Below are 26,218 nucleotides of genomic sequence, written 5' to 3'. Positions count from 1 at the left end.
AGTGAAGGACAGGGAAGCCTGGTGTGCTACAGTCCATTGGGTTGCAAAGAGTTGGACATGACTGAGTGATTGAACAACAACAGATCCATAGCCCTGAATTATTATTCTCTTTTAAATAGGTGCCCATGGCATTTGCAGCTGTTTATTCTTATTAAACAGACTCTGAATTTGTGTGGATAGGTAGAGATATAGACAAATCATGTCTATCGCTTTAACAAAATTCTCACTAACTGGAGTTCTTAAAGGTTAGTCAGTCCATTTATGGAACATAGATTATATTTTCAATAATGATTCTTGTTGTCAAAGCAAGTAAATGGCTTTTGTTCATTTGGAGCAAGAGGCAACTTTGCTGCTTAAATATATACAATTAAATTGAGTGGAGATCTACTTTAAATGAAAATTGAAAACAAATTAAGTAATCAGTCAATGTAATGTTTGTGGTTATAGCTTTTGTATATATTTGGTTAAGTCTGAGGGAAGAAAATCTGTTCAACTTTGCTGACCATTTTGTTTAAAAGGAAGAGGGTGTTGCAAGATGGCAACATTTGAAATTGGCTTTAAAATATTACATATAATGATAATTTGTTTTTATATTTGAGCCCTACAGCTGTTCCATAGATCAAGTTTAATCATATGACATTTTAGTTTCCACTCATGTTGGAATCAGGCAATCTCAAGCTTAGCTAATGAAATTTATTTGTAAGGTTTTTTTTGTTGTTGTTAATCTTCCTTACTGATCATGAGTAGGGCCTTTTACTTTGACATTTGGAAACATTTGTATTAATAATAACAATTTTTTTAGGCTCCCACTTCTTGAAATTGGACATTTGTAAAGTTAATGCATGTCTCTTTCCCTCTTATTACAAATTATTTCCTTAATTTTATGATTTTGGGACAGCTGCCAGTGACTTACTGGCTCAAAAATGATGATGTTGAGAAAGAAATGATTATGTTTCAAATTTCGTTAGATTTATTAGTGCTGACTTGGGCTTTGTCCTCATGCAAATGAGTTCATAGAAGTCATCCGAAGATTCTTGGGTCTCTGATTAAAGTTTAAATTCAACCACTAGAAGGTTATATTTTATAAAGTTTAATCTTTGAACCATTCTTTTTTTTCCAGAGTTAACTACATTTGATTTGGATGTTAAATGTAGTTCTCATTCAAGTTTTGATGGAAATATCACACCCTACTATACACTGCATCCTGTTTTAACACAGCAATGGAGTTTCACTGTGCAATAAATTAGTAACCCCCCCTTATCTCTTAAAAGTAGGCATTTTTTAAAAGTCTCAGACTTTCCAGTATCTTTCTAATCTATATTTTAGTTCAAATATCATAAAAATTTAATTAACTAGATATGGGGATTATCAGCCAAATTTTTCATTGGAATTTATTCTGTATTTTTCTCTTTTAAGTGAATCTTTTTGCAGATTACAGATACTGAAGTTATTTATTTAGCTGGTATATTCTTCAGGACCCTTCAGTTCAGTTCGGTCACATCCAACTCTTTGTGACGCCATGGACTGCAGCACGCCAGGCTTCCCTGTCCCTCACCAAATGTCCTGACTCCAGGACATTATATAAGTAATATAAAAGCAGTTCAAAGTATTTCAGCATCGCAGAATTTCCTGGCTCACATAGTGACACAATGTATGGAAAACCTGCTTCAGGCATAGCTATATCCAGAAGCCTAAGCAGGCTCATGGATAGAGAGTTCTTTTCAACTCTCTGCTCTGCTTTCCTTTATATTGGCTTCCTTCTCTGGCAAATGCCTTTCTTCTTATAGCCATGCACACCACATCCATATATCCTGGAAACTGCAAGTCCAGCAAAAACAAAGATTTTTGTCCTATGTAATCTCTATAAAAGTCACAAAGTTAAATTCTGTGTCATGCCATAATGACCCCATTCCTGATGTAGTCTCTGTGACTGGGAGGTTGGAATGTGTCAGTGTTTACAAGGTGTGATGGACAGAGAATCTATAGCGACACCATCTGAGATTTTGTTAGAAATACATACTCTCAAGTCCCCTCCTAGTCCCAGTGAATCAGAAAATCCGAGAGTGGGGCTCAGCATCAGTTAAGTTTAGTCACTCAGTCATCTCCAACTCTTTGTGACCCCATGAATTGCAGCACGCCAGGCCTCCCTGTCCATTACCAACTCCTGGAATTCACCCAAACTCTCGGTAATGCCATCCAGCCATCTCATCCTCTGTCGCCCCCTTCTCCTCCTGCCCCCAATCCCTCCCAGCATCAGAGTCTTTTCCAATGAGTCAACTCTTCTCATGAGGTGGCCAGAGTTTTGGAGTTTCAGCTTTAGCATCAGTCCTTCCAATGAGCACTCAGGACTGATCTCCTTTAGGATGAACTGGTTGGATCTCCTTGCAGTCCAAGGGACTCTCAAGAACCTTCTCCAACACCACAGTTCAAAAGCATCAATTCTTCAGTGCTCAGCTTTCTTCACAGTCCAACTCTCACATCCATACATGACTACTGGAAAAATCATAGCCCTGACTAGATGGACCTTTGCTGGCAAAGTAATGTCTCTGCTTTTCAATATGTTATCTAGGTTGGTCATAACCTTCCTTCAAAGGAATAAGCATCTTTTAATTTCATGGCTACAATCACCATCTGCAGTGATTTTGGAGCTCAAAAAATGTCTGACACTGTTTCCACTGTTCCCCATCTATTTCCCATGAAGTGATGGGACCAGATGCCATGATCTTCATTTTCTGCATGTTGAGCTTTAAGCCAACTTTGTCACTCTCCACTTTCACTTTCATCAAGAGACTTTTTAGTTCCTCTTCACTTTCTGCCATAAGGGTGGTGTCATCTGCATATCTGAGGTTATTGATATTTCTCCCAGCAATCTTGATTCCAGCTTGTGCTTCTTCCAGCCCAGCGTTTCTCATGATGTACTCTCCACTTAAGTTAAATAAGCAGGGTGACAGTATATAGCCTTGACGTACTCCTTTTCTGATTTGGAACCAGCCTGTTTTTCCATGTCCAGTTCTAACTGTTGCTTCCTGACCTGGATATAGGTTTCTCAAGAGGCAGGTCAAGTGGTCTGGTATTCCCATCTCTTTCAGATATTTCTACAGTTTATTGTGATCCACACAGTCAAAGACTTTGGCATAGTCAATAAAGCAGGCTCAGCATACTGGGTTGTAAAAACCCCTCCAGGTAATTGTCAAAGAACCTCCCAATATCTCACAGGAAGCACATGGCGGGGGTGAAATTCAGAGGACTGATATCAGGAAAATAAAAATAGATGCTGTGCTGGAAAAGATGAGATTTCATCCCAGCGTTAAAGCTCTTATTTGTATCTAATGCCGTTACTTCTCAGAAAACTGTTAATTATGAATTCCCCTCCAGAAAGCCAGTATTCTAATTAAGTAAGCATACTTTCATCTTCCTCTAGGATATAGTATTTCAGTTTAAATTTCATCTTCAAATAGGTACATGGCTAATCTTTAGAGGTTTCCAGACTGTATTATTTTCTTATCAAATGCTTCCAGAGCTACAATTAAAACTTTTGATAATGAACCTTATCACTCCTCTGTGAGAAATAGAATAGGTTCATTCAGTTCAAAACTTCTCAATGAAATGGCAGTGATGCTTACAGAATTTTAGAAAAAGTGGCTAGCTCTGACATATCTTCCCAAATAACTGAAAAACACTTTTGTTTTTTTAAAGCATCTAATAAGGGAAATGAATGTAGCATTTCATAGTAAAGATTTTTAACTTAACTTGGGACATTTGAACTTATTATCCAGAAGACAGCAGTATAGAGTGTGTCAGTAATCACTGACTAATTTTAAGAATCTTCTGAGTACTTGTTGAAAATAAAGCTCCAAAGGCTCCTTTTCAGGATATTCTTATTTTGGGGTTCTAGGTGGGAACAGGAAATTGGTGCTTCTGAAAGCTACCGCAGGGATTCTTATAGTCAGACATGCTTGGCACACTCTGTAGTAGTTTGGAGTGCTTCCCTGGTGGCTCAGATGGTGAAGCCTCTGCGGGCAATGCGGGAGACCCGAGTTGGATCCCTGGGTCGGGAAGAATGAGGATGCTACAGTAAATGGTGTGGGTCGAATCTTGGTTGTAGCTTCTACCAGCTGGGGTTAGTTGGTTTACCTGGTCAGTTCTCACATGTTGCTGTAATTACTGGTTGATTTTTCCTCTTAACTAACCTGCCTGTTTCACCTCCTTGTTTCTTGCTACAGATAGAGGACATGCAATGGGGTAAGGGAGTCCGGGAGATCCCCGCCTCTGTGTGCACGATGCCCTGCAAGCCTGGGCAAAGAAAGAAGACGCAGAAGGGAACTCCTTGCTGCTGGACCTGTGAGCCCTGCGATGGCTACCAGTACCAGTTCGATGAGATGACATGCCAGCATTGCCCCTACGACCAGCGGCCCAATGAAAACCGAACTGGCTGCCAGGATATCCCCATCATCAAACTGGAGTGGCACTCGCCTTGGGCTGTCATCCCCGTCTTTCTTGCCATGCTGGGGATCATCGCCACCATATTTGTCATGGCCACATTCATCCGCTACAATGACACTCCCATCGTTCGGGCGTCTGGGCGGGAACTGAGCTACGTTCTGTTGACGGGCATCTTTCTCTGCTACATCATCACCTTCCTGATGATAGCCAAACCCGATGTGGCGGTGTGTTCTTTCCGGAGAGTTTTCTTGGGCTTGGGTATGTGCATCAGCTACGCAGCCCTCTTGACCAAAACCAATCGGATTTACCGCATATTTGAACAGGGCAAGAAATCAGTGACAGCCCCCAGACTCATAAGCCCAACATCGCAGCTGGCGATCACTTCCAGTTTAATATCAGTTCAGCTTCTCGGCGTTTTCATATGGTTCGGTGTTGACCCACCTAACATCATCATAGACTATGATGAACACAAGACGATGAACCCCGAGCAGGCCCGGGGGGTTCTCAAGTGTGACATTACGGACCTACAGATCATCTGCTCCCTGGGATATAGCATCCTTCTCATGGTCACGTGCACTGTGTATGCCATCAAGACTCGGGGTGTCCCAGAGAACTTTAATGAAGCCAAGCCCATCGGATTCACCATGTACACGACATGTATAGTTTGGCTTGCCTTCATTCCCATTTTTTTTGGCACCGCTCAATCAGCGGAAAAGGTAAGTGAAAACGCACACCCCACCACACGTTTCAAAAACGTGTTTCTTTTTGTAAATATTGAAACCAGATTGAATGTATAGAGCGAGAGGTTTTAGAATGTAGAATGATATTCCCAAGACTAGACAAATCCTGAATTAGTACAGATGGATGCTGCAAAAGTCTAAAACCTGCATTGAGCTGAGCTACGTTCATTCCACTGGAAACCAACCAAAGGTAAGCCTTTTCAAGTTAACTTATTAGAGTGATTCAGTGTAGCAAGAGATTATCCAGCATAAAATAATCTGTCTCAACTACACCTTTGTATTCATTCATTACCCACTCCCTCTTCTTTCATAATTATTTCCTCAGGATGAGAGAGGAGGGACATAGTCCATTATTCCCAAGGATGAGGGTGATCGTTGCCAGTTCTCTTTCTTCCCAGCAGCTGTGTAGGCAACTCCTTGTGGGTTGGGTCATGTATTTGAGCTATACAACATCTATTTCTACATGGATCTCTAAATTGGTGGATATAGAACTTTGATTATGATTCTACTCTAGGCTCCTAACAGATGGATGTACATTAATTGTCTCAAATGATGGAATTAATGTAGCTGGATCAGCTATATTCAGCCATAAAAATTCAAAGTTTTCAAAATGACGGGGCTTTACTATGTTGGTCCAAGGTATGTTCAGTATCCATGCTCCCATCATATAGTTACATGTTTTATATGAGTCGGTGAGTTTAGCAGTTGTAATATGTTGAATCTTAATGCAATCAGTGTGTGTCTGTCTGGAGATTTGAATGTGGGCAAATTGTGCAGTGCTACAGTGTTGATTCTAAACGTGATTTATATATATCTGAGTTCTGTGCTTACCCATGTATGGTTGTGGGTATATGAAAATTGGGCAGCCCTAACAGGTTGATCTTAATGAGCTGTCTTGTCCTTTACTCACTGAAGTTGGCTCTGATTTGTTGGTAGAGCTGAAACGAGAACTGGGACTAAGCCCTCACCGGCATGCTCTAGAGAGAGAGTACAAGTGTAGCTTGATGAGATGTCAGCACATCAGATGTGGAGCCTGATTCCATGCTGCTTTGGAGAAGTCTGTTAAACATTCAAGGACTTAGTCCCTTAAATGGGGAAAACAAGGATTGAAGTCAAAATGTCTACACATTTACATATCCTTGCTTCTCAAATTAGTTGAATCTGACTGTTTACATTGTTACTTCTGTTCTCTGAATAATCATAGAAGGGATTAGTGGACTTTGGCTAGTTTTCCAACTGAAGATATGTCTTTCCCCTAAATGGTTTGATTCAGCAGCTAGAAGTTTGGGCTGTCTTTAAAATGAAAATGAAACCACATAGTATTCTAAAACCAAGGACTGTGAATGGTTCCAGATTATGGTTTGAGTCATAAAAGGAAGTTCTTAGAGTAAGTTCTTCTAAAATATATGCTTAAGGAGCAGAGTATGTGTCAGAAATGTGTTTCAAATTCATAATGCATGTGTACTGTGAAACCAACCTGAGTATCATTTCATTACTTTATCTATCCATGGGCCAGAGGAATAGTGACATGCCAGTTGGTGTAGTGAAATGCAGTATATGCCAGTTAGTTGATAACCATGGACATGTTCATGGGGAATGATGTGTAGCATCAAAGTCTATGGACATGATAATTATTACCCATGCAACAGGTTAAAAACAAGAAATCTTTTTCTTGGAAATTTATGCTTGAGAAATATGAAAGACAGGCATCACTGCAGTTGTTCTATAGATGAGCCTTGTTTTAATGAATATTTGGCAATATAGGTCTCTACCATTTCATTTATTATTTCTGGTCATGACTCTGAATCTTGTCAGTTAAGATCAGGGGTATAATTTACCCATTTCAACACTTGAGAAGTATAGAAGTTTTCAGGATTTGAATGCACTGATTCTAAGTGTTCTAGAGGACATTGCATTGGGAGAACAGGATTACAGGAATAATTAAGCTGTCTTTAAGCAATGTGCTTTGTATACCAGGGTTTAGAAGGCATGTATTTCTATTAGTGTATTCTCAATGGATTATGATGTTTTACATTGTCGATTCACAGAGTTAAAGGTACTCAAGTGCCAAATGGAAACAGTGAATTTTGTATGAAAATGTGCATGCCTTTGTGGTAGGCATATGGCTAGAGAAGCATGAGTGATCAATTAAAAATATTTTTATTCTGTAAACAAAACCATGAAATTTGAATTGTGGAAGGCAGCAAATTGCAAAATGCAAAAAGACATCACACTGAAGGCATTATTGCCAACCTAAAACATACAAAATCACAGTCCTTCCATTTTTGTTTAGATTTAAGAGCTAAAGTATTTCAAATGGAAGAATTCCATTGTTATAAGACACACAGAAAAAGAAAGACTAAGCAATGAGCTCAGTAATAACTGTTTACCCTTTCAGGAAATTGAATTTGTTTTGATTATATAACGATATCTTTGTGAAACTTCTCATCAGTTGAGTTCATTAGCACAGCATAAAATACGAGTACGTACATTAGCACAGTACGAAAAGTATTGTCTTGCAAAACTTCAACCCTCATGAATTTGATTTTTGCTTTTGTTAAGGGCACAGAATATGACCATTGTCTTCTCTTATCCTTGCTAACCTTGTGACTTTTAGAATGAGGATCTTGTGACGTGGCCAGGGATGGAAGAGGGAAAACTCTAGCCATAAAATAATGTTTCCTTAACTAAGGATTAAACTTATGTGACTGAAATGATGCAAGGAAACACTGTAAATGGTAGAACACTAGCGCAGCAAGAGCTAGCTGGTCTAGAGAAGTGCTCTGATATCCTGCTGTTGCACACTGGCACAATCTGTGAGAGACGGGGTTGTCTTCATAGAAAAGAGGCTGGGCTTGTGGGTATATCTTTACAAAGACTTGTGTGTGCACCCAGGGATGGAGGATGCAGGTTACCCTGCCCAAATCTGGGAAACCCTATAGATGCTATGTTTATCTGGGGTTTTTATCCAGTTGTCTGAAGAACTTTCTAGGTAAGCCAATATTTCATTTCTTACACATGATCAAGAAGACAACTTTTATACCCATTGGCTCTACAAAGGCAATAAGTACCTTTTCCTTGGGATAAAAGGAAAGGGATCAGAGGGCCTGCCTAAGTATTTTTCTTCTAATCCACAAAAGGCTATGGTTTTTCCAGTAGTCGTGTATGGATGTGAGAGTCGGAGTATAAAGAAAGCTGAGCACTGAAGGATTGATGCTTTTGAACTGTGGTGTTGGAGAAGGTTCTTCAGAGTCCCTTGGACTGCAAGGAGATCCAGCCAGTCCATCCTAAAGGAAATCAGTCCTGGGTGTTCATTGGAAGGACTGATGCTGAAGCTGGGACTCCAATACTTTGGCCACCTGATGTGAAGAGCTGACTCATTTGAAAAGACCCTGATGCTGGGAAAGATTGAGGGCAGGAGGAGAAGGGGATGCCAGAGGATGAGATGATTGGATGGCATCACCAACTCGATGGACATGGGTTTGGGTAGACTCCTGGAGTTGGTGATGGACAGGGAGGCCTGGCATGCTGTGGTTCATGGTGTCACAAAGAGTTGGACACGACTGAGCGACTGAACTGAACAAAAGACACTCTCTAAATATCTCGTGATTTCTAATTTAAGCACCTTTGGGAACAAATTAATTCTCATGCCAAACAAATTGGGGATCCATCAAAGAACCAAAAGGTCAGAAAGATACTCTCCATGGTCAGAGACAAAGTATAGAGTCAGAAGGTCTGAGTAAAGCATCAACGTCGTAGTTTGGACTGGAGCCCTTAAAAGCTAGGCCCAAGGCACTGGCTCTGAACCAGATATAACAAGAGAGCAGGCAGGGAGATGTGTTCCCCAGGAGTATTTCCTGAAGGACTGGAACTACACACCAGACCTTCTGATCTTTCATTGGTAGCAGATTACACCCCAGAATCTGAACACAAAGCAAGACCCAGCCCAGTAGCAGAAATACTAGGCAGGGAGATAAACTTTCCCTAATCCATGCCCAAGGCAGACACCACTAATCAGTCATGGCACGCTTCCCCTGAAATCCTGGAGTGGTCTTAAAATCCATATCGTTACATTGTTTAGGCAACCTCTACCAATGCATCTGAACTGGAAGGAACTTGACATGTGCTATTTCTGACTTAGTGTTGGGTTCCAACGAATGACTGCTGATACCTCTTCCCATTGAGCTGTTTGTTGTCACTATGCTAAAGACATTGAACAGTTTTCATTAAGATTAATCTGATTAAAGGCAAAGAATAGTCAGGGAAATGGGATGTGCTTTAATTAGTCTTCCTTTTGTCTCTGATCATACATCTCTTTTTTAAAAATTGCCCAGTGCCGTGCAGGAAGGAAAAGACCTAGTTCTCTTGGAAAGTAATAGATCACTTTATGCTTCAGTGCTATTTGAACTGATTAAAAATTTCTCTTGGTTTTCCAGCAATTGAAAGAACTATTGTAAAATACCTAGTATGTTCCTAGTGCTCTGTGAAGGTCTCTGATGCAGATGTAAAGACGACACCATCCTTGTAGGATGGGAACGGGAAGCTAGTGGTCCACACAGGCCTTTTAAAAATATTACCTAGTGTAGGATAAACTATAGTTGTCACACACAAAGTACAAGATGGACACACAGAGAAAGGGACCTCCAGTTAAGTGTCAGGAAAAATGCGATAAAGAACCAGAAGTTAACAAGCAGAGGAAGTGCTAAGACAATCCAGTAAGAAATTATATCCAATGTGAATAAATAAAAGGAAGCTGCTTTCAACATATGGTCTGTGGAGTGAGGAATTAAGACTGCACTTAGGATATTTTGACTTTGCAAACCTGAGAGGGTGTAATAATAAAATTTAATTAGAACCTCATCATATGGGCAACGTTTGACACAATGTGAACCCCATGTTTCCTTCTCATATCAAGCTTTTGGCAAGAATCACATCTTTTGGGTGGGCCAAGTGATTTTAAATACTGTGGCGTGTGTACTGAAAGCCCCAGTGTTCTTTCTTAGGATGAAATACTGCCTTATGCATATGCTGAGTTAGGCGTGGTCTTCCCTGTGATGTGGGGTTTCCCCGGTGGCTCAGGTGGTGAAGAATCTGCCTGCAATACAAGAGACCTGCATTCGATCCCTGACTCTGGAAAATCCCCTGAAGAAGGGAATAGCAACCCCCTCCAGTATTCTTGCCTGGAGAATTCCATGGACAGAGGAGCGTGGTGGGCTACAGTCCATTGGGTTGCAAAGAGTCAGACATGAATGACTGAGTGACTAACACTTGTTCCCTGTGATGCAACCCCCACCTTCTTCTCCGGTTTTGGGGGCCTAAACTCTGAAACAGAGATAATGAGGAAGTGGAAGATTAACAAATCCAAACTGTGAAGGGCTGTGTTTGGAGCTTGTCCTTTAAGCTATGGAGATCCATGAAAAGTTTCCAAGTGTGGGAGGAATGTGAGCATAGGATATCTTGGAAAGTGAATCCCAGCAACAGTACTGGAGGATGAACCAAGGTGAGGCTACTAGGTGACTAGTTGAGTAGCTATTGTCATACGTGGATAAAAAGGCATTGGCTTGAAGGAAGCCTGAGGGACTAGAAAAGATAGAGCAGGTCTAAAAGCTGTTTTGAATGGTTTGAACACTAAAAGAATATGTAAATAAGTTTTACTTTATCTTTCTTTTTGTGTTATTCTGCTTTATTGCTGAAATAAGAGATATGGATTTTTTTGTGTATGTAGGTTTTTGCAAGTAACAGTGCCCACTTTTAATCTTTTCAAATAGCAACTAAGTGAGGAAACAAAGGGCTCTTATCATCCAACCCTCTAGAGACAATCATTGTCAACAGCCTAGATGTATGAGTACACTCCCCCCCCGACACACGCATTTTAAAATAAAAGTTATTAGTTTCCCTTCTGAAATGCTTACTAAGACCTTCACCTCACATCCAAACACAGTGGAGGGAACTATCCCAGGGAACAGACAATGCTGAGGCTCTCCCTTCGTCCACCCACACTGTGATGGCCACGGATACTCATGATTGAGGTGTTACTTCAGCCCTTTAGTCTTGTCCATTCAAATCTTTATCACAACCTTGTGAAACCATCTCTTCTCTGTTTCCTACTGCGACCTTGGTGGTAACTGATCTCTCCTAACAGTCCTCTGAAGCCGGCTGTTTGCACATCTGGTAGTACCAACAGCATGGGATAGGACAGTCCTCTTGTCTCCCTTCATGATGCGTCAGCTAATTTCAAGAGCAGAAACTTAGGACAGTTGGTGCCTTCACCATCTTCGTCCTTTCCTTTATCCAGAAAAGGTCATTTGACAGGGAAAACCCAAGAGCCTGTGTAAAACTGAACTGAGCTGGAACTAATAAGGAAATAACTTAGTACATTAAAACAAAGGCCCTGATCGTTGAAGGTTTGAACACAGTGTCCAAACCTTGTTTTACTCAAGAAAAACATTTCTGCTAAAAAGATGACTCAGCAAGAGTCTTGAGTCTGCTCCTCCCCACAGTACACTCCCTGGAGCCCAGTTTCCCCATTAGAAGTCTTTCATTTTGAGACCTCAGCCACTGAAATACTTGGTAACAGAGACCAAGGCCTCACCATTATAACTAGGATCAGGAGAATCAGACAAATCTCTGCTCTTAGGCAAGTCTAAAAGTGTCACAGACCACTCATCATTTTCACAAACAACTCTTCTCAAAGCAACTCTTCCAACTCTTTTTCATTGGAAATCCCAACAAAGCATGGTCTACTCATGAGCAGTTAGAGGATTGCCAAATCCAGCCTTGGGGGCCTGAGGTCCCCGTACCGTAGATCATAATACTGGTCCCGCTAGCGTTTCTTTCAGGTCCCAGTTGCCCTCTGGTCCTGAAAGACCATTCCTCCCTACTCAATCCTCCTGTGGGTCTCTGAATCTAATCATCACACATCTGGAGATGTGTCATTTAGCCTTTCTGGTACTAGGGTTTATCATCTGCACAATGATTTATTGTGCACAATAATTATTTCTGCTCCAAGCAAATGAGCAAAACATTCAAAACACTGAAGAGACCAGATACTAGTGAGGCTGTGGGGCAGGAACTCTCATACTCTGCTGGTGGGAGTGTCAACAATATGATAATCACTTTGGAAAACAGTTTGGCAGGTTCTTAAAATGGAAAGCATGCACCAGCCATACTCCTAGCCATTTCTCCTCTGTCTTCACCCATGAGACATGAATGAATAAGTCTATACAAAGATGTGCAAGTGAATGTTTTTGTAGATTTATTTTTTATTGTTCAAAATTGAAGACAATCCAAGTAAACATCAGGAGGTGAATTGATAAGCAAATTACAGTCTATCCATAAAGACAGAGTACTGCTCTTCAATAGAAACCAATGGGCGGTTGATCCATCCAGCACCATGAACAAATCTGAAATAATTATGCCAAGCAAAAGAAGGCAGACTAAAGAAAGAATGAATATTCATGATTCCATTTATATCAACTTCCTTTTAATATACAAACTAATCTATAGTAATAACAGATCAGTTGTGGGCTGAGGGTGACGATGGTACTGAAGAATTAGAAGAAGCACAAGGAAATTTGGAGGGTGATATATGTATTCATCTCTTGATTATGGTGATGGTTTCGTGTGTCTGTGTGTGTGTGAAAGTTCATAAAATTGCCTACTTCAAATGTGTGCAGATTATTATGCAACAGTTCATTGTTAACTGGCTCAGTCATGTCTGACTCTTTGCAACCCTGTGGACTGCAGCACTCCAGGCTTCCCTGTTCTTCACCAACTCCTGGAGCTTGCTCAGACTCATGTCCGTTTAGTCAGTGATACCTTCCAACCATCTCATCCTCTGTCGTCCCCTTCTCCTGCCTTCAATCTTTCCCAGCATCAGGGTCTTTTCCAATGAGTCAGTTCTTTGCATCAGGTGGCCAAAGTATCGGAGCTTCAGTTTCAGCATCAGTCCTTCCAGTGGATATTCAGGACTGATTTCCTTTAGGAATGACTGGTTTTATCTCCTTGCTGTCATTATATATCAATAAAGCCTTTAAAAATTGCTTTGCACAGAAACCCTTTTCTGACTCTCCTTTTCCTTCTTTTTCTCCAGACTTAATAGTTGTTTTTATACCTATTTGCCTGTTTGCCCAGTGCTGACACTAGAAATTGCGTTGGAAATAAAATTAGAATTATATAAATAACAGTATAGAGAGCACTTCAACACTCTCTGATAAGTACTCAATAAAGGACAACTGTGTCCTCCCATGCTAGGCTCCCCTTAGCAAAAGTTTCTGTTTAAGTCAAGGCAGGAGGTTGAACCTAGGTAAGATAGTCATGTATTTGGGGAAACTGTAAGTAGAGGCTGTTGTGTGGATTAGAGGGAAATCAAGAGTTAACTCGGGAGAGGTGGGTAGAGCTGAGGTCTTAAAGGATCCTATACGCTTGACCTTGTTTTCTAGGGAAGAGGGAGGTGTGCTTCAGTGATTTTTAGGGCAGAGATGTGACCTTGTTGGATTGATATTTTAGAGCGATTACTCGTGGCTTGTGAGTAGTAGTTTGCATGATAGTTGTAATATGGTGATTTATGAAATGAAATACATATTTGATCCTCATCCCATTTATAGCATGTGCCTTGTGCCACGCTCAGTCACTTTAGTCATGTCTGACTCTTTGCAACCCTATGGACTGTAGCCTGCCACGCTCCCCTGTCCATGAAATTTTCCAGGCAAAAATACTGAAGTGGGTTGCAGTTCCCTTCTCCAGGGGATCTTCCTGATGTAGGGATCAAACCCAGGCTTCCTTCATTGCAGACATATTCTTTACCAACTGAGCCACCAGGGAAGCCCAGTGGTAGCTGATACATATTTCGGGCATTAGTAAGAGTTTATTTTTAAGAGTATCTACATCCTAGAAATACTGTCTGCATGTTGCCACTACTCTATTTTCTTCTGAAGATAATGGTTCTGTGGGTTTTGAACTGTAAGCAGTGGTTCCTAATGAATAAAGCTGGCCTCAGCTGATTGGCCCTGTGTCTTGAGAATCAGGGGGCACATCATCTGCTGTGGAGTTACACACCCTCTGTGCAGCTTATTATTCTATGCCTTTGGTTGCCCCCCCTCCCCCAGCTCAGCACTGCACTTGACTCTCTAGGTCTGACTGAGTTTGGACATAAAACCATTGGGAAGTCAGTGCATCAAGAAGCAAATAGTCTCAAATGACATGCCACTTACAGACTTTGAAGAGGCTCACGTGGGATTTCTCACCTCTGATTGAACAAAAGTCACATTTCCCCATTTGAGTCTCAGGCAGATACGGGTATTAGAGAAGGGAGGCAGGCCACAAATAGTCAAAGAGAAATTTGGGGGGCAAGGCTGAGAGTACGCTGTGGGAAGGAATTTAAAGGACAAGTCTGTGCCACTCAATTAGCAATCCCGTGAGGTTTTCAGAAGTCTAGCTACACAGGCATAGAGAACAGATCTGTGGTCATTGTGGGGGAAGGGGAGTGGGGGATGACTTGGGAGATAAGAATTGGCATATATACACTACCATGTGTGAAACAGATAGCTAGTGGGAAACTGCTGTAAAGCACAAGGAGCTCAGTTCTCTGTGATGACCTCGAGGGTGGGAGGAGGAGGTGGGAGGGAGGCCCATGAGGGAGGGGATATACGTATAGCTGATTCATTTCATTGTATAGCAGCAACTTAACCAAAACTTAAACTTTACCCATTGTAAAGCAATTGTACTCCAATAGGGGGAAAAAAAAAAAAAGCCTTTCTTTCTATATATGAAGGAAGAACCTCAGACACAATGGATCATCAGTAAAAATCGTTTGGTGGACAGTTGAATAATGAAACATAAAGTCCTATTTTCTTTTCTGTATTCATTCTTCACTGTGAATGTAGACACAGTCATCTAACTTTTCTGATTTTTCTCTTGCAAGAAGCTAAAAACTGTTTCCAAAGAGGCTTGATTTATATATAAGGAGTCAGTTTTTCACATCTGGGAGATTCTGGCTAACAGACTCAAAGCCCCAAATCAGTTTGTGGTGATTGGGTTTTCGCCTCCAAGATCGGATATGTAGGCTGGCTAAATCTACCTTCCAGTTCTCTCACTTCTGTTGGGTTTCTCCAGTAACTTCCCAGTGCCACGTCAAGGTGACTAGATTGGAGTACCATGGCCAGACTGCTCTGTAGATGTGGTGAGGGCTGCTGCCAGTGCTGGCCCTCATGCCAGATGAATGAGTTGCTTAGTTTTAACCCAGTAATCACATAATTATCTCCTTGTGTAACATTCTAGATCTTGAGACCTAGAAGTATGTTGTGCAATTTTTTGCTATTTTAAGAAATTTAACTAGAGGCAAGGAACCACCCACATGTTTTGAATAGAAAAAAATTAAAAATTTAATTTAGAAGTAGAGATTAGTGTATAGGACTTTGGCGTTTTTGTATGTTTTGAAATTGAGACATTACTCAGTTATATCGTAGTGGGACGTGGGCTCAAAATCTTCAGATTTTCCACTAGTGAAAATAGGGCACAAGAGCTTATGAGGAAGAAGGGCAAATTGCTGACACAGGAATTGAACTGGACACTCTAGGAATACCCATGTAAGAGGAGGAGACGTCACCATCTAATTTCAGGATTAACAGCTATGCAGAAGATTTCTAAGAAAACTCGTTAAATTTTCGATCCTAATAAAAAGCATTGGGGATTGGAAGGGACTACAATTTCATCATAGAAATCTAGTTTCCCACTACAGCTGTTACAAAAAGAAAATGTAATAAAATGATTTTTTAATGGTGATGCTGGCAATCGGTCTGCCTGATACAGAAGCGTCGGTATCTGTAACAGGTCCTCAGGTACCTAAAATTGAAAATTGTGTCTCTAATGTGTCTGTGCGTTCCACTCAGCTGTATGTTCCAGTTGAATGCTTGGCTTATAACCAACAGTCAGTTTTTGGATCCAATGCCTCCCACTGCACAGGTCTGAAAAAACAGTTTAGTAGATGTACTGAAACCAGCAAATATGAAAGTTGTTGTTTGTTTGTTTTTTTCCCCAATGGTGCCAACAGTGGCACCATTTTTATCCCCCTCCATGCCTACTACCTCTGAACTAGATATTGTAGGAGAGAGAATTTTAAAATGGTTTCCTTTTCTTTTACAGTGTCCCTTGTTATTTAACAATTGATTTAAGTGCTTGTAACATGAAAGGCCCAGAGACCTCAACAACTGAGGATCATATACCTCCTTTAAAAAAAAAATATATATATATATATATATATATATATTCAGTGGTTTCTCATTGATAATAATAATAATTACAATAATTATTATTACTGCCTCCCTACCACCATCAGAATTAGAATAGTATTTAAGCACTTCCTTAGAGCCTATGAGACTTAAATCAAGGGCCATAAACTATGGCCCATGAGCCAAATCCAACCAGCTGCTTGTTTTTATAAATAAAGTTTTATTGGAACACAACCATGTTCATTAATTTGCATATTCCCTATGACTGCTTTCATGCTACAAGGGCAGACTTGAAAAGATGTGGCAGAATTAGTATGGCCTGCAAAGCTAAAAATCTTTGTAATCTGATTTATTAATCAAAACAGTTTTGTGTCTCTTAGATAATCTTGTGCCTTCATATTTCTCTGATCCTTGTGTCCTAGGCATTTCATGCTCATTGACTTCCCTTTGGGTCTTTTTCTTGTTTGTTTGTTTGATTGGAGGGTAATTGCTTTACAATGTTGTGTTGCTTTCTGCTGTACAACAATGTGAATCAGCCATGATGACGTATATGTCTCGCCTCCCTCATAAGCCTCCCTCCGCCCTCCAACCCTCCCCCTCGGGTCATCACAGAGCCCCAGGCTGGGCTCCCTGTGCTCTACAGCTGCTTTCCACGAGCTAGTTATTGACTCTCGACAGTGAGTCTATGCCAGTGCTACTCTCTTGACTCTTTCTGCCCCCTCCTTCCCCCCTGCGTCCACATGTCTGTTCTCTGTGTCTGCATCTCCACTCCTTCCCTGTAAATAGGTTCATCAGCGTCATTTTTCTAGATTCCATATATATGCGTGTTAATATACAATACTTGTTCTTCTCTTTCTGACTTCACTCTGTGTAACTGGCTCTAGGTTCATCCACCTCACTACAGCTGACTCAAATCTGTTCCTTTTTACAGCTCAGTAATGCCCTATTGTGTATGCGTTCCACATCTTCCTTATCCATTCAGCTGTCGATGGACGTCTCGGCTGCTTCCGTGTCTTGGCTGTTGTAAACAGTGCTGCAGCCACCACTGGGGTACACGTGTCTTTTAGAATCATGGTTTCCTCAGGTTACATGCCCAGCAGTGGGATTCCTGGGTCATATGGTAGTTTTACTCCTAGTTTTTTGTTTTTTTTTAAGGAATATCCATACTGGTCTCCAATCCCTTTGGTCTTGCTGTTATTGTTTCTTCTCCTCAACATACTGAGACCATTTCCTTCCCAGGACCTTTGCTCAGGTGTTCCCTCTGTCTCAGATGATGTCACCTGGACCTTCTCATGCTGCCTTTTTCATCACTCGGCTCTCAGTTTATAGACATATCAGAGGGGTCTTTCAACTCTCCTCTATCCAAGTTAAAGTCCTCTCTCTCCCAGATATATTCTGTTTCTTCCTAGCACTCATCAATACCTGCTGTCGGTTATTGTTTTCTTTATGTGTTTTTCACCCAAATGCTTGGTTTGTCCAGTTTTTCTCTGAATCCCTGGGACCCCAGGCAGTGACTAGCCCTAGTAAGCAATCAGTGAATCTCTGTGGATTCAATGAATGAATAACCGAAGGAATGAATCTCTTTTGAAGTAAGATATAGTCCCTGCCCTCAATAAACTGTTTAGCAGTAGGGAGAGTCATGTAAACTAATGTCTGTGAGAAGTGCTAAAATATGAGGCCATGGGGAAGTTGGTTTATAGATAGAAATGAGAGAAATCAGCCTCACTGGAGGAATATATGTATGATGACAAAGCAAATCTTCAAAGATGACCAGGCATTGTTGGACAGAGAAAGGCTTTCTACGCTGAAGAAATTTTCCATGTGCTTGGTAACATTCATCCCAAGGTATTTCTTTATTTTTTTCCCCAAGAAATTATAAATGGATTTTTTTTTTAGTCTATTTCTGACAGTTTGATAGTGGTATATAGAAACACAACTAATTTTTTCTGTATTGATTTTGTATCTTGTAACTTTACTAAAGTAGTTTACTCTAATAGCTTTTATGTTGAAGTCTTTAGAATTTTCTATAATATAATGTCATCTGCATATAGACACAGTTACTTCTTTGTTTCCAAATTGAATGCTTTTATTCATTTGCCTAAGTGCTTGGCAAGTCTTACCATACTGTGTTGGATAACAGTGTGGTGAGTGGACAACCTTGTCTTGTTTCTGATCTTAGAGGAAAAACTTTTAGCTTTTTCTCTATATTAGTTGTGGACTTGTCACTGTGGCTTTTGCTATGTTGAGAGATGTTTTCTCTCACCTAGTTTGGTGAGAGTTTTTATCATAAATGGATGTCGAATTTTGTCACATACTTTTTCTAACACCTACTGAGATAATAATATAATATTTATTTTTCATTTTGTCACTGTGGTATATATCACATTGATTGATTTCTGCATCCCAGTTAATCATGGTATGTGATCCTTTTCACATACTATTGAATATGGGTTGCTAAAATTTTGTTGAAAATGTTTGCACTTACGTTCATCAGGGATATTGGCCTATAATTTCTTTACTTGTTGTGTCCTTGTCTGGCTTTTGCATCAGAATAATGCTGGCCTTGTAAAATGAGCTTGGAAGTTTTTTGAGGATTTTGAAAAGGATTTGTATTACTTCTTCTTTAAATGTTAGGTAGAATTCACCAATGAAGTCATATGGACCTGAAATTTTCTTTGTTGTGAGGTTTCTGATTATTGATGTCATATCCTTACTAGTAATCTATCCTTTAAGGTTTTATATTTCTTCATAATTTATTGTTGGTAGGTTGTATGTTTGTAGGAATTTTCCATTTCTTCCAGGCTGTCTAATTTATTGGTATGTACTTGTTCATAGTAGTCTCTTATGATCCTTACCCTGGTTTAATTACTTAACCGTTTTGTGTATCAACGCCTTTATTTATAAAATGAGAATGTCAATAATATTTATATTTAAAGATTATCAGGAGAGTTGAATTGGTTAACTCATTTCATATGTGTATGTTGTTGTTCAGTCTCTAAGTCATCTTTGACTCTTTGCAACCCCATGGACTGCAGCACACCAGGTTTTGCTGTTCTTCTCTATCTTCTGGGGTTTGCTCAAACTCATGTCTATCATGTCGATGATGCCATCCAACCATCTCATCTTCTATTGCCCCCTTCTCTTCCTGCCCTCAATCTTTCCCAGCATCAAGGTCTTTTCCAATGAGTCAGATCTTCACATCAGGTGGCCAAAATATTAGAGCATGTATATATGTATATGTATACAATACACACACGTACACACACCAGATATGGTTGTATATGGTGAGGAAATAGCAAGAAGCAAAAGAGATTAATTTATCAGTCTATGTTCCAATGCATGGAAGAAAGACTTTGAATAAATATATGAAACATGTAGAGACTGTCAGACTTTGGCAGGCAATATGGAACAAAGTAAAGGGGAAAGTCAATGGCAGCCCACTCCAGTGTTCATGCCTAGAGAATCCCAGGGACGGCGGAGCCTGGTGGGCTGCCATCTATGGGGTCACACAGAGTCGGACACAACTGAAGTGACTTAGCAGCAGCAGCAGCAAAGGGGAAAGTAAGTGCCAGAATCACAGGAGGGGCAGTATTTGAGATTATGCATAGGTACTCAAAATCAACCCCAAATCCTCTTTGGAAAGACTGATACTGAAGCTGAAGCTCCAGTATTTTGGTCACCTGATGGAAACAGCCAATTCATTGGAAAAGTTCCTGATGCTAGGAAAGATTGAGGGTAGAAGGAGAAGAGGGCATCATGGGATGAGATGGTTGGATGGCATCACCGATATAATGGACATGCACTTGGGCAAACTCTGGGAGATGGTGAGGGACAGGGAGGCCTGGTGTACTGCAGTCCATGGAGTCATAAAGAGTCGGACATAACTGGGTGACTGGACAACAACAACTCAAAGAAGGCCTCACCAGGAAGATGAACTGGGGGCAGGAAGCAAACTATGAGATCTGGGAGAAGAACATTCCAGGTTGAGGGAAGAACATTGCACAGACCTGAGGCAGAAGGAAGTCAGGAATGTTTGAGAGAACAGGGAGGACAGTGCCTGTAAGGAGGTGAATCGTATGAGATGTGCACAGAAGGACTGGGAACACGGCACCGACTCACGTGGGAATCGGGGTGGATAACAGTGGGAAAATCTTAGAGGATCTTGTGTGAGAGCAAATTCATTTCACTTTGATTTTTAAAGGATCAGTCTGGCATCCATTTTATTTTCCGTGAAATAGTCAATACAGTCATGGCCTGGTACATATTAAGTAGATGAAATGCTCCATCAATTCATTTCAGTCACCCAGTCGTGTCCAACTCTTTGTGACCCCGTGGACTCCATGCTTCCCTGTCTTTACCAACTGCCGGAGCTTGCACAAACTCATATCCGTCAAGTCGGTGATGCCATCCAACCATTCATCCTCTGTCATCCCCTCCTCCTTCTGCCTTCATCTTTCCCAGCATCAGAGTCTTTTCCAATGAGTCAGTTCTTTGCATCAGGTGGCCAAAGTGTTGGAGTTTCAGCTTCAGCATCAATCCTTCCAATGAATATTCAAACAGATTTTCTAAAGGATGGACTGGATGGATCTCCTTACAGTTCAAGAGACTCTCAAGAGTCTTCAACACCACAGTTCAAAAGCATCAGTTCTTCAGTGCTCAGCTTTCTTTAAAGTCCAACTCTCACATCCATACATGACTACTGGAAAAACCATAGCTTTGACTAGATGGACCTTTGTTGACAAAGTAATGTCTCTGGTTTTTAATATGCTGTCTAGGTTGGCCATAACTTTTATTCCAAGGAGCGAGCGTCTTTCAATTTCATGGCTGCAGTCACCATCTGCAGTGATTTTGGAGCCCAAAAGAATGAAGTCTCTCACTATTTCCACCGTTTTCCCATCTATTTGCCATGAAGTGATGGGACTGGATGCCATGATCTTAGTTTTCTGAATGTTGAGTTTTAAGCCAGCTTTTTCACTCTCCTCTTTCACTTTCATCAACAGGCTCTTTAATTCTTATTCACTTTCTTCCATAAGCGTAGTGTCATCTGCATATCTGAGGTTATTGATATTTCTCTCTGCAATCTTGATTCCAGCTTGTGCTTCATCCAGCCCAGCATTTCTCATGATGTACTCTGCATATAAGTTAAATATACAACTTTGACATACTCCTTTCCCAATTTGGAACCAGTTTGTTGTTCCATATCCAGATCCATGTTGTTTCTTGACCTTCATACAGATTTCTCAGGAGGCAGGTAAGGTGGTCTGGTATTCCATCTTTTTAAGAATTTTCCATAGTTTGTTGTGATCCACATGGTCAAAGGCTTTGGCATAGTTCATAAAGCAGTAATAGATGTTTTTCTGGAACTTTCTTGCTTTTTCGATGATCCAGCCGATGTTGGCAATTTGATATCTTATTCATCTGTCTTTTCTAAATCCCTCTTGAACATCTGGAAGTTCTAAGATCACATACTGTTGAAGCTTGGCTTGGAGAATTTTGAGCATTACTTTACTAGCGTGTGAGATGAGTGCAATTGTACAGTAGTTTGAGCATCCTTTGGCATTGCCTTTCTTTGGGATTGGAATGAAAACTGCCCTTTTCCAGTCCTGTGGCCACTGCTGAGTTTTCCAAATTTGCTGGCATATTGAGTGCAGCACTTTCACAGCATCATCTTTAAGGATTTGAAATAGCTCAGCTGGAATTCCATCACCTCCACTAGCTTTATTCGTAGTGATGCTTTCTAAGGCCCATTTGACTTCACATTCCAGGATGTCTGGCTCTAGGTGAATGATCACACCATCGTGATTATCTTGGTCATGAAGATCTTTCTTGTACAGTTCTTCTGTGTATTCTTGCCACCTCTTCTTATATGCCCCATACAATTTAAATACTTTCATTTGAAGAATTAGAAGCAGCAGCAGCAGCAGTAGCAGCATCTAGCTTGAATCCATTTTCTAAAATTTACCAAGAGCCATACACACACACACACACACACACACACACACACACACACACACATATATATATATATATATACACATATACATTTTTATTTTTTAATACAAAAACCTTCATCTTCCCTCATTCCCTTACACACCTATACTCACACCACGGTCCCACCATGGTGGGTGTAAGCAAATGTGGGTGGGAAACACAAGAAACTGAATTCTTGCACCAGCCCTGCCCAGGAACTCAGCCTAGAAGCAGTTGAACCCAAGTGGAGCTGGGCAGACTGGTGACTTCATTCCTAGGACCAGGCACTAGGGCTCCTACATATAATCATGCAGTAATTTGAATACAGTGTAACAGCTTGGAGAGTCTTTTTACAACACATTCATCTCTACAGCGTTGATCTGACAATAAGAATTTGGCATTTCAAGTACTGTTGTGATGCAGTCATTGCTTCTGGCAACTGCCCCACTGTATTTCTCCTTTGGTCTTTTGTTAAGTGTAGCTTCATCAGGTAGCTATAAGTGACAGGATGTTTCCAAATCCACAGCCGTGTTTTCCTGTGATTTTCTGTTTATTCACTCTGCTGCTTTGGACAGTTTCCAGTTTCCAACATTACTCATTCATTCATCCCACACATATTTTTTGAATGCCTACTATGTGGCAGGTAACTTTTCCAGGTGTTGGGGGAATAAAACAGAAAATAAGACAATTATCTGGCCTCATGGAAATTACATTCTAGTGGAATAGTAAGAGAGTCCACAAACAAACAAATGGACGATGATGAGAAGAAAATTGGAGAAACACAGGAGAGGTCGGAATAGACTTTTCAGGAACTCTGTTTTAGGTAGGACTGATCAGGGAGGGCTGCTTGGAGGAGGTACTCTCCAACCTGCATGAAATGAAATAATAGAGGGAACAGCTTGGACAGGGTCCCTCAGAGGAGAGGGACTTGGCTTGAAAAATAGAATGAGGGGTTTAGAGGATGAAAGTAGGAGGCGGAGTCAGGGAGAGCGCTGGGACTTCAGAATCCATTCAGAGCAGGACAGCTGACAACAGGAGGCCTCGGAGTATGTTGTCTGATGTATGTTGTAGAAAGACCACTTTTACTGCCTGTAGAGGGGAAAGGAGAGGATCAGAGGGGCCAGACAGAGGTTTCATAATCACTGCACGTGTGATAGAACTTTTGAAATCATACCCTTAACACAATCCATGGAATGAATAAAAACAGTGATCTACCTACAACATAAGCATCACACATTCCTACCTTTGGGGATCCCATTTTTATCAGTACAATTAGGCAGGCAAGATTCTACAGCTTCCCTCAAGTCGTAAATCCCGTGGGCAGTGACCCAGGGTTCCTGACCGTAATAGGTCCTCCCTTCTCAAAGGTTATGGCAACCCACTCCAGTACTCTTGCCTGGAAAATCCCATGGATGGAGGAGCCTGGTAGGCTGCAGTCCATGGGGTCGTGAAGAGTCGGACTCGACTGAGCGACTTCATTTTCGCTTTTCACTTTCATGCATTGGAGAAGGAAATGGCAACCCACTCCAGTGTTCTTGCCTGGAGAATCCCAGGGATGGCGGAGCCTGGTGGGCTGCCATCTATGGGGTCACACAAAGTTGGACACGACTGCAGTGACTTAGTAGTAGTAGTAATCTGAAAGGTTGCCAATGCGAGTCCTGTGCTACACTGGGATTCATTACCTCCAGAGGAGAGGATTTTGATCTAGGGTCAGAAACCAGGCTTGACCACTGGAGCTTTTCGTTAACAGAATTTTATTAAAGTATAGGAGAGAGAAAGCTTCTGATACAGACATCAGAAGGGGGCAGAAAGAATACCCCCTTGCTAGTTTTTAGCAAGGTGTTTTATGTCTGTTAGCAAGCTATTAATCAGATAAGAGAGACACCTCAAGGCTGAGGGAGTTTCACCAGGCCCCTTTCCCACAATATGCATTTTTGAGATAAAATGGCAGGAGGTGTGTCACCCCCAGCCTTAAAACAATTGACATGAATACTGGTTTGTTGCGCCATTATCAGCCCAAGGTTTGAGAAAAGAAAACAAGTTAGTCTTAGGAGGAGCCATTTTAAAGAAAGGCAGATTCCAAAGCAAATATGTAGGTTAATTAACATACCTTAAGAAAAACATTTTCACAAGAAAAACACATTGGTTAGTTCAAGGCAGAACCAGTTGTGTGGCCTGTGAGGAGAATTCTGTGGACTTGCACAGTGAGCAGCCTGCCCAGCGGTCCTCCACGTCCTGCCTCTGTGCTAGGCAGAGAGAACAGAGCTTACCAAGACCTCATCTTTTCTCTTCCTAGGGGTTACACTGTATTGGCTTTCTAATGAGTTCACTTATCAACATTTAGAATCTTTTTATTTATTTATTTTTCGCTGTGCCGGCTCTTCGTCGTGGCATGTGGGCTTTCTCCAGCTGCGTTGCGCAAGCTTCTCATTGCAGTGGCTTCTGTTGAGAGCACAGGCTCTAGGGCACACAGACTTCAGGAGTGGAGGCGCATGGGCTTAGTGGCTCTGCGGCATATCTTATCTTCCCGGACCAGGGATCGAACCCGTGTCCCTTGCATTAGCGGGTGGATTCTTACCCACTGGACCACCAGGGAAGTCCCTATAATCATCTTTTATGTAAATATAGGAGTGGCTGGACTAACAGTAGGGTGCATTTCCAAAAAAATGAACTCCCCAACCTGTCTCCTAGACAGGCCTGGAAACCCATCATAAGCGTGTTATATCAAAGCAGGTAGCAGAGGTGAGCTTCAGCCTGGCTGATTGGAGATTCCATACACACCCCTGAGCACCATCTGGGCCTCTGCTGGAGCATCTGCAATCTCTCCTCAATGCTCAGGGCCCTCCCACCACGAGCAAGATGAGATATACGTTCTAGGAGAAACCAGCAGATGGCGAGTTGGCTCATCTCTCTCAGGGGTTAAAAGCATCAACTCAGCATCATTGTGGGAGGAGGGGATAAAGCCGCCATCTATTTGTGGACCTTTCTGTGTATGTGTGTTTGTGTGTGTGTGTGTACATGTGTGTTTCTGATATAGTCCACATTTTCTCATCTTACATGCTCTGATGCCTTTTATTACAAAGAAATGATCTGTTCAGTCAGTTGGTTCACTTGTTCATTTATCCATCCCTTCTCTCACTATGTATTTAGGAACGTCACTTTTGTGCCTGGCACTGTCTAGGCTGTGGGGACAGTGATCAAAATTGACAAGGCTCATGTTTTCACAAAACGTACATTCTAGTGAGCGAGAAAGCTTAACATACCATTTCAGAGAGTCTTGGGTATTCTGAAGATGTAAAACAGGTAAAGGGGGAATAGAGGGTAGCTAGAGAGAGCAGTGCAACTTCAGATTTGATGGCCATGGAAGGCTTCATGGAGAAGCCCTGTTATTTAAGGTGAATCAGTGATGAGAAGGATCCAGAGGGTAAACATGTTCTATTCAGCTCACTCACATTAAGGAACCAAATAGTTCCCTTTATCCTTTCCCTCCCCAATACCCTTGTTTCCTTTGTTCACCAAATATGCATTGGGCATCTACTTTATGGCATAAAAGAGTTAAAGAATCATATTACCTGTTCTCATGGTATTTCAGTTCTAGAGCAGGAGAACATATTCAATTTAGCAAATGAACGTGTAATACAATGCCAGTTGCTTAAATGCTGTGATATGATGGGATTGAGAGAGGAGAGGCCTTGGTGGGGGAAGGGGTTACATTTGAGCAGAGAACAAGGCAGGGGAAGGAGCTATGAATATTCCTGGATGTGGGGGGCAGAGGATGGAGATGGGGGAGACGGATGAGCAAATGCAAGCCCAAGAGCTGAGACAGGGGCATCACTT

The 26,218-nt window shown here is 41.3% G+C and overlaps 1 protein-coding gene across 3 annotated transcripts in view; it reads left to right on the top strand.

Moving 5' to 3' along the window:
* Nucleotides 1-26,218, top strand: part of GRM7 (glutamate metabotropic receptor 7) — a 942,724-nt gene that overhangs the window by 744,825 nt on the left and 171,681 nt on the right. For all 3 annotated transcript variants that reach the window (XR_006057020.2, XM_042235921.2, XM_042235922.2), the window contains exon 8: nucleotides 4,224-5,159. Coding sequence is in view for 2 of the 3 variants with exons in the window: in XM_042235921.2 (XP_042091855.1) it covers nucleotides 4,224-5,159 (936 nt within the window). In the remaining variant the exon portion in view is untranslated. The remainder of the gene's footprint in view (nucleotides 1-4,223; nucleotides 5,160-26,218) is intronic.

This window comes from Ovis aries, chromosome 19 (genome assembly GCF_016772045.2).
Source record: "Ovis aries strain OAR_USU_Benz2616 breed Rambouillet chromosome 19, ARS-UI_Ramb_v3.0, whole genome shotgun sequence".
In the NCBI taxonomy this organism is placed as follows: Eukaryota; Metazoa; Chordata; class Mammalia; order Artiodactyla; family Bovidae; genus Ovis; species Ovis aries.
The sequence above is the reverse complement of the archived record's forward strand: the minus strand, read 5'-3'. Positions and strand labels throughout refer to the sequence as shown.